This window comes from Pleurodeles waltl, chromosome 6, assembly GCF_031143425.1.
Source record: "Pleurodeles waltl isolate 20211129_DDA chromosome 6, aPleWal1.hap1.20221129, whole genome shotgun sequence".
NCBI lineage: Eukaryota > Metazoa > Chordata > Amphibia > Caudata > Salamandridae > Pleurodeles > Pleurodeles waltl.
Window position 1 is genome coordinate 967,126,404 of NC_090445.1, and position 12,373 is coordinate 967,138,776.

At 46.7% G+C, this 12,373-nt stretch overlaps 1 protein-coding gene across 1 annotated transcript in view; it reads left to right on the top strand.

The window, feature by feature from the left end:
* MARCHF5 (membrane associated ring-CH-type finger 5) overlaps positions 1-12,373 on the top strand; it is a 212,255-nt gene that overhangs the window by 162,295 nt on the left and 37,587 nt on the right. The window contains exon 5 of the mRNA XM_069239806.1: positions 2,995-3,161. Coding sequence (XP_069095907.1) covers positions 2,995-3,161 — 167 coding nt within the window. The remainder of the gene's footprint in view (positions 1-2,994; positions 3,162-12,373) is intronic.

Here is a 12,373-nt window from a genome sequence, read left to right on the forward strand (position 1 = left end):
CACACTGGCAATAAATGAGGAACATACACTCAAAGACTTAACTCCATGACAATAGTTTTTTATGTAAAAAAAATATATTTTCTTAATTTATTTTAGAACCACAAGATTCAAGATTTGCAGCAAATACATAAAATGCAAGGTACTCCACAAAGGTAAGTAAGGAACTGAATTAAAGCAGTAGTACACACAGTATAGGTTAAAATGGCAATAAGCTATTTTTAAAAGTGGACACAGTGCAAAAATCAACAGTTCTTGGGGGAAGCTAAGTATGGTTAGGTTTCTGAGGTAAGGAAAGCACTTACAAGTTCAGTTTCCTGGGCATAGGCAGCCCACCGTTGGGGGTTCAAGGCAACCCCAAAGTCAACGCACCAGCAACACAGGGCCAGTCAGGCGCAGAGGTCAAAGGAGGGCCCAAACACATAGGCGCCTATGGAGAACAGGGGTGCTCTGGTTCCGGTCTGCTGGCAGCTAAGTACTCGCGTCCTCAGGGAGCAGACCAGGGGGGTTTTGTAGAGCACTGGGTGGGGGACACACAAACAGGCACATAAAACACGATCCCAGCGGCAAAGGGGCGGCCGGGTGCAGTGTGCAAAGTTGGCGTCGGGCTTTCTTTAGAAAACAATGGAGGGACCTGGGAGTCACTTAAGCGATGCAGGCAGGGCACAAGGGGGCTTCTTGGGCCAGCCACCGACTGGGCTAGGATGAGGGTCGTCTGCTGGTCACCCCTGCACTGGAGGCTGGTTCCTCTCAGTCCTGGGGGCTGCAGGTGCAGTGCTTGGTCCAGGCAGTCGCAGTCAGGGGGAGCCCCTGGATCCTCTCTGCAGGCGTTGCTGTGGGAGTGCAGGGGGGCCATCTTAGGTTACTCACGTAGTCGCAGTCGCCTCGGAGTCCTCTCTGCAGTGTTTGTTCTCTGGAGCTCGAGCTGGGGGTGTCGGGTGCATTGTGTGAAGTCTCACGCTTCCAGTGGGAAGAGTACGTTCTTTAAAAGTTGCTTCTTTGTTCCAAAGATGTTGCTGTTGGTGAACAGTGCCGCTGTTTTCGGGAGTTTCTTGGTCCTTCAGGTTCAGGGCAGTCCTCTGAAACCTCAGAGGTTACTGGTCGCTGTCGGATGGGTCGCTGTGCAGGTTCTTTGAGTCTGGAGACAGGCTGGTAGGGCTGGGGCCAAGTCAGTTGTCGTCTCTGCAGGGCTTTCAGGCCAGTAGTCCTCCTTCTTGGTACAGGTTGCAGGAATCTCATTTCCTGGGTTCTGGGTCGCCCCTAAATACTAATTTTAGGGGTGTGTTTAGGTCAGGAGGGCAGTAGCCAATGGCTACTGTCCTGGAGGCTGGCTACACCCTCTTTGTGCCTCCCCCCTGAGGGGAGGGGGGCACATCCCTAATCCTATTAGGGGAACCCTCCAGTCTCAAGATGGAGGATTTCTAAAGGCAGGGGTCACCTCAGCTCAGGACACCATAGGGGCTGTCCTGACTGGTGGGTGACTCCTCCTGTTTTTTCTCATTATCCTCTCCTGCCTTGCTGCCAAAAGTGAGGGCAGTGGCCAGAGGGGCAGGCATCTCCACTAGCTGGGATGCCCTGGGGTGCTGTAAGAAAAGGCATGAGCCTTTGAGGATCACCACAAGGTGTTACAGTTCCTGCAGGAGGAGGTGAGAAGCACTTCCACCAAGTACAGGCTTTGTTCCTGGCCACAGAGTGACTAAGGCACTCTCCCCAGGAGGCCAGCAACTCGTCTGGTTGTGGCAGGTTGACAGAAACTGGTCAGCCTAGCACTAGGAGTCGGACTGGAATTCAGGGGGCATCTCTAAGATGCCCTCTGGTTGCATCTTACAATAAATCCCACACTGCCATCAGTGTGCATTTATTGTGCTGAGAAGTTTGATATCAAACTTCGCAGATTTCAGTGTAGCCATTATGGAACTGTGGAGTTTGTGTTTGACAAACTCCCAGACCATATACTCTTTGGGGCAACCCTGCACTTGTAATGTTTAAGGTTTTGCTTAGACACTGTAGGGGCATAGTGCTCATGCACCTATGCCCTCACCTGTGGTATAGTGCACCCTCCCTTAGGGCTGTGAGGCCTGCTAGAGGGGTGACTTACCTATGTGGCGGGCAGTGAGAGGTGGCCATGGCACTCTGAGGGGAGTTCCATGTCGAGTTAGCCATTTCCTCCACACCAGCACACTCAAACTATGAGGCAGTGTGCATGTGCTGAGTGAGGGGTCCCCAGGGTGGCATAAGACATGCTGCAGCCCTTATAGACCTTCCCTGGCATCAGGGCCCTTGGTACCAGGGGTACCAGTTACAAGGGACTTACCTGTGTGCCAGGGCTGTGCCAATTGTGGGAACAAAGGTACAGTTTAGGGAAAGAACACTGGTGCTGGGTCCTGGTTGGCAGTGTCCCAGAACCCTTCAATCATAACTGGCATCAGCAAAAGGCAAAAAGTCAGGGGGTAACCGTGCCAAGGAAGGCATTTCCTTACAACTGCAAAATGAAACAATACCAGTATCCCTGAGCACACTCCTAAAAATAACTAAACCGATGAATAGTAGTACATTTTGTGAGCCCCACCGCCCCAAACTGGAACGGAGAAAAAAGGGACTAATTGAATGGGCTGTAGCATACGAACAACAAATGAAGGCCTTGAGAGAAGATTAAAAGTTAACCGAAGGCCTTGCTAACTGGGCTTAGGTGTTAACAAATAGACTTCCCCACCTCCCAAGATACCATTTTTAGGTGTGAGATCAGGAAAATCACACAATGCACTGATTAATTTTGGCAGTTGTAGAATTGTAGTACTATAATTAAGATAGAATCAAAACAAGGATAATTAGAAACACATAGCATATGATGTTTTATAAATGATAGATTATGGATGGCACTGTTATGCTGTTGCATGTGGGTCTTGAAAATCAATAGTTTTTTTTTTTCTTTTTCTTTTTCTTTTTATTTAAAAACATTCATAATATATTTATATGACCATTGGTGTATTTGTATAGGAATTGGATGTCCTGTTCCTCGCATACCCGCTGAAGCCAACCCTCTGGCTGATCATGTCTCTGCAACTCGCATTTTGTGTGGTGCTCTCGTCTTTCCCACAATTGCCACTATAGTTGGTAAATTGATGTTCAGCAGTGTTAACTCAAACCTACAAAGGACAATCTTGGTAAGATATTTTTAACCATTTTTAAATGTTGCTTATTAGAATTTTGTGTACTACCACTTGGCTTTTACGTAATGCACTTGTAATGCATTTATTGAAGTATATTATGTTGATTTGGTTTTTATTGTATATCTATTTATATGTTGCATTCTCCATTAAGGGCTCACAATGTGCTTGATAAACAACATAAACAAGTTTTTAGACATTGTAGCTGTCTGCCTGCATGTGAACAGATTCTGCATTGAAATATAGGATTGTTGAATTTCAAATCTCACACATTTGAGAAGAAAGTTATACCTGTGGTGGAGCTTTCCTTATAACTGTAATAGCAGACGCGACACAGCTTAAATACTTGACTTACTCAAGCTTATATTTACTTAAACCTATTATTTTTGTGGACCACCAATGAAGATAGCCGCATGATAATGCGCCTCCAGTGTCAACCAGACAGTCCGCCCGGTAATTGGATACAAAATCATTCCACAAACATGGATGGGTACAAAGCTGGGACGCTATGGTATTAACAATCAGCCTATGCTCTGCATATATTCCATCCAACGTACACACCAGACACACTACAAACATGAGGGGATCTCCTTCTGCAGCTACACATAGGAGTGCTGTTACCAGGAGGAGGCCTTAACATCGTAGTGGACAAGGAAATGGCATTGCGAGGGAAACAGCAGAAATTAAACCCTAACAACATCTTTGGATGCTGTGGGGCATATTTGACGTTTGGAGGGCATGTAACCCAGGGGACAGACCCACGTTTTACCCTGGGGAACACTGCAGTTTCTCTCGCATAGCTTATATCCTTGCCTAACGAGTATTTGAATGACACCTTGAGGGATCAAGAATATTGACTTGTGGAATCTCCAATCCGTCTCCCATTTGGGTGGAATTTAGGGGAAATAGCTTGATGAAGAGATGATTAGTCTATAGACCCATGGTATTTAACAAACAAAAAACTAGTTGCTAAACTCAAAATGAGTACAAACCAGTTCTTTACGGGAAATAAAGGAACGTTTTACTCCAGTGTCATCCTTTGTGAGGCCTACAAAACCATAGTGCAAGGTCAAGTAATTTTCAAGTAATTTTCTTGGTAACTGGGATTAGGAAAAAGAAGAGAACACAGATCGAAGTGTTTGAGTCTGAAATTATAGGACTTGGGACTTTTTTTAGTTGGCCAGGAGGTGAAAAACAGTATTGAGACCTGCCAGAAAATACTTTCCTTGCCTCAGAACAGACTGTAAGAGGTGAGAAACAAATCAGGCAGATTACTGGTATGGCTGGGTCCTAGGAACCTCAGCAGAAAAGGGGTTCCGTAGCTAATATATATATATATATATAAAACACCTCATCACAGGAAGATGTGGGACCATTCCTCAAAATCACTGAACTTTCACATGAAAATAGACAAGCACTGGTTGCTGAACTTGAAAGTGAAACTGACACAGAAACCAGAGGCCTGGAATCTGGCAAAGTGGCAGGCCTGAATGGCCTGCTGATTGAGCTGTAGACATGTATGACGAGCAAGTTAACTACCCACATTGTAGAAATGTTTAAGGAAGCTAAAAAGATAGGCCAGCTCCTGTACGATCAGAGACAGTGCACCATAGTGACAATACTTAAGGAATGCAAACCACCTGATGAGTGTGCCTAATACAGGCAAATCTTGTTACCATAGAGGGGGGAGGACCCTTGCAAAAGTATTAGTGAATCGACTAAGACATGTAATTACCACCCTTATACACCAGGACCAGTCTGAGTTTATGCTTAATAAGAGGGACCAGACTCATCCTACGCAGGTTGTATGATTGTATAACTTATAGTGAGGGTCTTATGGAGCTGATGGTGGTGGTGTTTTTGGATGCCACTATGGCATTCAACACACTAGAATTGATATATATGTTTGAGGTCGACGATGCTACCATTGACAATCCCGCCGATGACGACCTTACCGTTGGCAAGTGATGTTGGAACAATCGAAGTAGGGAGCAAAAACACCCAGAAAAGTAACATCTCCTCCTCTGTCTTGGATCACTGTAAGGGATAAATCATCGCATCCACCATTCTGCCAATTCACACCTCCCCAAGTAAGGTGTTGCCTTATCCGCCTGGGCACCTCTTAGATGAGGATGAAGACTTTGAGGATGGAAGTCCCTTTGGAGTAGCTAGTAGTCCATCCTAGCTACATGCAAAATACAGGACTTTGACGATGATGACAAACAGTATCAGGAGGACTATTACTCTACGAGAGAGCACTGAGGACTACACCGTTATGAATATTCGGTGCAAGACCATCAGAATTCTTCTATTTCAATGTCTTTGTTGCTGGTAACAAATTTTCAAAGTATGCTCCAAGACTATTATCGCAGTTCTCTTCCAGGGGATCCACATCAATAGTCATAAACATTGAATATTCCCGCCCTTGTGCGGGGACCCCGGAGCATATATATAAAATACATACATATTATCATGTGTAAAACAGCAATGCAGGCTATAATCATAAATAGGCTAAAATGCTTTATTTCTATGAAGTTTTTTTTTTTTTTTTTTTTTTTTTTTATATTATAAAATCACAATAGATCATAAATATCTACCTAAGCCCCCAAAAACTGGACTTAGGGAAGTAAACCGCAGTAAATAGCAGAGAAAAATAGAAAAAACTACATTGAAAAACAATGAAGCATTCTTAGCCAATAGGCTGCATGCAGGTTAACACAGGAGAACCATAAAAACTTTGGCACCGTGCCTTTAAGACCCTGAGCACCTCCAGTATCCCACCATGCCTCAGGGGTGAAGGGAAGGTGACAGTTGGTTCACAGTTAGGTCAGTTCTTTTTTCCGGCTTCTTCTGAGAGGATCCTGGAGCATTGAGCTCTCAGTTTTTCTGAGTTTTTCTTCAGAAAAATCCTTAAAAATAGTGTTTTTCCTATTTACTCAACAGATAACATCTTTTGTCTGAGTTTGGAAGTCTTTTTTGACAGAAAATGCCATCTCTTTTTGTAAAATGTCCTTCTTGTGGGAAGAAGAAAGCCCAGTCAGACCCACACTCTCTGTGTATTGTCTGCCTGCCACAGAGTCACTGTCCTGACACCTGCAAGTATTGTAAGAACATGTCAAGGAGGACTCTCAAAGACAGAGAGAAGATCAGGCTACATGGGCTTCAGGAGAGGAAAAAGTCAACATCCTCTTCACTTCCCAGACCTACAGCAGAAGGAATGGCCCGATCGACGTCGACAGGTAGGATTGTTCCTGTTTGTTCTCCATCGACGTCATCGGCACCACCGTCTCACCGGCATAGATCACCGTCGACCAGACCGACGTCGAGGGACAAAACGTCGAAGCATGGACACAGGGGTACATCTCCGTCGACGGCAGGCCGCCGTTCGGCGTCGAGCCATCTCCGGCGCTCCCGTTCGCCGTTGAGAACGTCTCACCCCTTGGCGTCGAAGGACACGACACCAAAAACACCTCGACGGCATGAACATCCGCCGTCGACCACTCGCCACTCAACGTCGAGACACACGACGGCGAGTAGGTCCAGGTCCCGCGATAGGCGATCGGCGTCAAGACACTCGACGGCAAGACCTCCGACGTCAAGACCTTCGACGTCGAGAACAGATCAGCCAGCGCAACCTTCGACGTCGAGGATGCAATCGACGTCGACACAACCTTCAGCTGTGTCACAGGCAGTAGAGCCAGCGGACAAAGCTCCCTCACCGGTGGTCTCTATAAGGAGTGCATCATCCCATTCCAGAGCATCGGGGCATGTTTCTCCCATCACTCTATCACCCAGATGGTTAGAGAGCCTGAATAGACCGGCAGCATCCCCGGATTCACAATACTCTAGGATGTATTCTCCTACTGCCTCATTACCGAGAACGCCATCGCCTACAGCTAGAGCAGGACGGGCTCGTTCTGCTTCTCGTCAGCCGACCACAAGACCTGCACACTCTGCTACAGCCTCTCGGAGCAGGTCCCGTTCCCGAAGGAGAACCAGGTCACGAACACCACGCAGAAGATCACCTTCTTGGTCTTCTTCAGGATCGTCTGTTGGGCGCTACTCCCCCACACTCACAGATTCTCCACCTGCTAGGATTTCCCCGGTGGATGATATCACCACTTTTAATGAGGTTCTTCTAAGGGGAGCGCAGAAGCTAAATATTGAGGTACCGGAGCCGGCCACCTCATCCTCAGTTATCTTTGAGACCCTACAACACAGATCAGTCTCGAGAAAACTGCTGCCACTAGTACCGGGTTTGCTGCAACCGACTATGGACACTTTTCTGTCTCCAGCCACTCTCAAGTCTGCCCCGGCTAGGATTCAAAAGAAATACAAAGCTCCGGAACAAGATCCTTTATTCCTGCGGAAGGATCCGCCACCGGACTCTGTGATCTTAGCCGCAGCCAGAAAAACACACTCTGTGGCATCATCTTCCACAGTCCCCCCGGATAAGGAGAGCAGACACCTAGACTCTCTGGGGAGAAAGATGTGCGGTACGGCGGCATCTGCTATGAAGGTCTCCAGCGCCTCAGCACTTCTGGGCAGATATGACCGCTCTCTGTGGGACTCACTCCACAGATTTACAGAAAAGTTGCCCAGGGAAGATAGACAGGACTTCCAGGAAATCTTGCAGGAAGGGGGCCTAGTATCTAACCAGGTCATCAGCGCGGCGGCGGACGGGGCGGATTTGGCTGCGCATGGGTATGCGCACGGAATCTGCGCTAGGAGGTCTTCCTGGCTACGGCTCACGGGTCTGAAACAGGAAGCACAGCAGCGCATTTTGAACCTCCCATTCAGCGGGAGTTCGTTGTTCGGTACCCACGCGGATGAAGAGATGGCCCGAATGAAAACGGAAGTCGACACGATGAGGGCAGTGGGCCTGGAACGTAAAAAAGACTTCAGGCGGAGGTACAGGCCGTATGACAGACGACCATTCCAGCAGAGGGTTCAAACCCCTCACTGGTCTCAAAGGCCACAACAACGACAGGGACGTCCCCTGTTTCAGGCACGTAGACCCACAAGAGACAGAGGGTCAAGTAGACCTCAACAGTCTACAGCAAAGACACCATCAAAGCAATGAGGCATTGCTTCCCTCAGCACTGTGCACCACTCCGGTGGGGGGAAGTGTTACGCATCATCTTCGCGAGTGGCACTCAATCACAAAAGACAAATGGGTGCTCAATATTGTCGAACATGGCTATTCTCTCCTTTTCAAAAAACCTCCTCCACACTTGCCGCCAGCAAGGTATTTTCCTTCTCATCTCAGCCTGCTACGCAAGGAAGTTCTCGCACTCCTACAAAAGAAAGCTGTAGAAAAGGTTCCTCCGGCACAAAAAGGAAAAGGGGTGTACTCCCGTTACTTTCTGGTGGCGAAAAAAGGTCAACAGGGCCTCTTCAGGCCAATTCTGGACTTACGGCTCCTGAACAAGTACATAAGAAAACAAAAGTTCAGGATGCTAGCCCTTCACCAGATTGTCCCGCAACTGCATCAGGGAGACTGGATGTGCTCCATCGACCTACAGGATGCATATTTTCACAACTACCAATTCAGAGTCCTTCCATTCGGCCTGAAGTCTGCACCCCGAGTCTTTTCAAAATGTGTAGCAGTGGTAGCGGCACACCTTCGAAGACAAAAAATATTCGTCTACCCCTACCTGGACGACTGGCTAGTGAAGGCCTCATCTCCGGATCAGGCGAGAAAACATTGAGATATCGTTCTAAGAACTTTCGAGTCTCTAGGTCTTCAAATCAACCACGACAAGTCAACCTTGATTCCAACACAAAACCTCCACTACCTGGGAGCGATACTAAACACAGAGCTCCAAAGAGTGTATCCTTCGGAGGAACGACTTATCAATCCACAGGAAGTGTCAACAACTATTAACAGCCGATGCACCTACAGCTCGTCAGGTGACATCGCTTCTGGGCTCCATGGCTTCATGCATCTTCATTGTCCCGAATGCCAGGCTACGCATGAGGCCCCTTCAGGAGGCATTAGAGAACAATTGGAGCCAAAAGACTGGTCACTGGGAGGACAGAGTTCGACTACCAGCAGTGGCTTTTCAATCACTACAATGGTGGATGCACAGACCTCACCTGTCGATAGGTTCTCCGTTTCACCAGACAATTCCAGTCGACACTCTGGTAACGGATGCGTCTCTTCAGGGTTGGGGTGCTCATCTGGGTTCCTTCCAAGCTCAGGGTCTGTGGTCCGACAAGGAAAAGAACTATCACATAAATCTACTGGAACTCAGAGCAGTCCATCTGGCTCTCAAATCTTTCTCTCCATTGGTTCAGGGGAAATCTATCCTAATTCAGACAGACAATACAACCACAATGTATTACCTGAACAAACAGGGGGGAACAAGATCACTACCTCTGTCTCGAGAATCCCAAACGATATGGCATTGGCTCCTGGCCAGGGGAATGTCTATCACAGCGGTACACCTGCCAGGTCAGCAAAACGTAGAGGCAGATTTCCTGAGCAGACATCTGGAAGACGCGCACGACTGGGTGCTACACGACGAAGTCGTCGAGGACATCTTCGGTCAATGGGGTCGACCTCAGTTGGATCTCTTTGCAGACGAAACAAACAAGAAATGCCCAGACTTCGCATCCAGGTTCTGCCGTCCGGGATCTCAAGGGAATGCCCTGTTGATCAACTGGTCAGGGACATTTCTCTACGCCTTTCCACCGATTCCCCTCATACCGGCAGTAATCAACAAATTTTACAACTCCAGAACCAGAATGATTCTGATAGCGCCACAATGGCCCCGCCAATTCTGGTACACGGACCTACTCAACTTATCGGAAAGACCTCACAGGAGGTTGCCGTGCAGACCGGATCTCCTGAGCAGAATGGAAGGCAGAATCCTACATCCCAACCTTCCCTCTCTGAGCTTGACAGCATGGCTCCTGAATTCCTACAGTATGGGCACCTAGGGCTCTCACAGGAGTGCATGAGCATCTTGAAAGAGTCAAAACGACCTTCCACGCGGCGTTCTTACGCTTTTAAGTGGAAGAGATTTTACATCTGGTGCTCTCAACAAGGTATAAATCCCATACGAGCTCAGGAGGATGTCATACTATCCTATTTACTTCATCTGGCGAAGTCTGTTCTGCAGGTATCTTCTATTAAGGTTCATTTGTCTGCAATTACAGCGTATCGTAAGTCGCCTTCTCAGGAATCCTTCTTTACGATACCTGTAGTCAAGGATTTTTTAGAAGGCTTGAAAAAGGTTTTTCCTCCCATTCGGAGACCTTCTCCTCCATGGGAACTGAATGTAGTCCTGTCAAAACTTATGGGCCCTCCTTTTGAACCTATCCACAAGGCCTCTTTACAGCACCTTACGTGGAAGACGGCTTTTTTGGTGGCCATTACTTCAGCGAGGAGGGTCAGCGAAATTCAGGCTCTGTCTTGCAGAGAACCGTACACGGTTTTTCACGATAATAGAGTGGTTCTGCGAACTCACCCATCTTTCCTTCCGAAGGTGGTGTCAGAATTCCATATCAATCAGACTATATCTTTACCGACTTTCTTTCCCAAGCCGGAGACTCCGGCTGAGAAAGCATTGCACTCCTTAGACTTGAAAAGAGTGCTGAAATTCTATTTGGACAAAACAAAACCGATTAGACATTCTAACCATTTGTTTCTAAATTATGGTCATTTAAGAACAGGAGAGGCAGCGTCTAAACGAACGATATCAAGATGGATTGTGTCTTGTATTGTTAACTCTTACCAACTGGCTAATAAGAGATTACTGGCTAGGCCAAGAGCGCATTCCACAAGGGGAAAAGCGGCTACTGCTGCCCTCCTTAACAATGTACCAATTTCCGAGATTTGTAAGGCTGCTACATGGAAGTCTGTGCATACCTTTACTAAGCATTACTGTTTAGACTCGGATGCAAGAGCGGATGCCCAGGTGGGGCAGGCCTCTCTTAGAAATCTATTTGCATGAATATATATCTTTTCCTGCACTTCTTTCAGACAGTCCGCAGAGTTTAGGGATGGGCTTGCTAATCTATTCAATGTTTATGACTATTGATGAGGATCCCCTGGAAGAGAAGGATAAGTTACTTACCTGTAAATCCTAGTTCTCTTCCAGGGGTATCCTCATCAAAGTCATAAACAACCCACCCTCCTCCCCGGACTCAAGTCTCCTGGAAGTGCAGGACAGATTATCTTTCTGATCAGTTACACAGATTGTCACCGTAAAAAAGTACTGACCTAACTGTGAACCAACTGTCACCTTCCCTTCACCCCTGAGGCATGGTGGGATACTGGAGGTGCTCAGGGTCTTAAAGGCACGGTGCCAAAGTTTTTATGGTTCTCCTGTGTTAACCTGCATGCAGCCTATTGGCTAAGAATGCTTCATTGTTTTTCAATGTAGTTTTTTTCTATTTTTCTCTGCTATTTACTGCTGTTTACTTCCCTAAGTCCAGTTTTTGGGGGCTTAGGTAGATATTTATGATCTATTGTGATTATATAATATAAAAAATAAATAAAAAAAAATAAAAAAAACTAAATAGAAATAAAGCATTTTAGCCTATTTATGATTATAGCCTGTATTGCTGTTTTACACATGATAATATGTATGTATTTTATATATATGCTCCGGGGTCCCCGCACAAGGGCGGGAATATTCAATGTTTATGACTTTGATGAGGATACCCCTGGAAGAGAACTAGGATTTACAGGTAAGTAACTTATCCATTTCCACCATCTGCTCCTACAACTACTATGCCACAAGCAGCACTGCCTGTACTGTTGTTGCCAACCCCTCCAGAGTTGGCGGATACTTTAGCTCACCCCCCTCTGGCTATGCTCCAGCTACTGATGACGATGGAGAAGAGGGAGAAATATGAGACTCTACCTCAGAACCAAATGAGTGGGACGACTATGTCATCCCCACTCTATCCCCACCAGTGGTGTCACCATTAGATTGTCTGCCAGAGGACATTGGCGGATTCCATAATTGAATGGCGAGGGCAGCCAAGCAATTTGAACTTCCACTGCTTACCAAAGTAACAGACTGTTTTCTATGATTTTAAGGAGCCAGCCAAGAAATCGGTGAGTCCTATTTTGTTTATAGATTTTATTTGGCAAGAAGGTCTTAAAGTCATGAAAAACCTGGCTACGGTGTCAGCAATCATCCCATGATTAGACAAGAAATACAAAGCTCCCGATGACTCTCCAACTTTTCTTA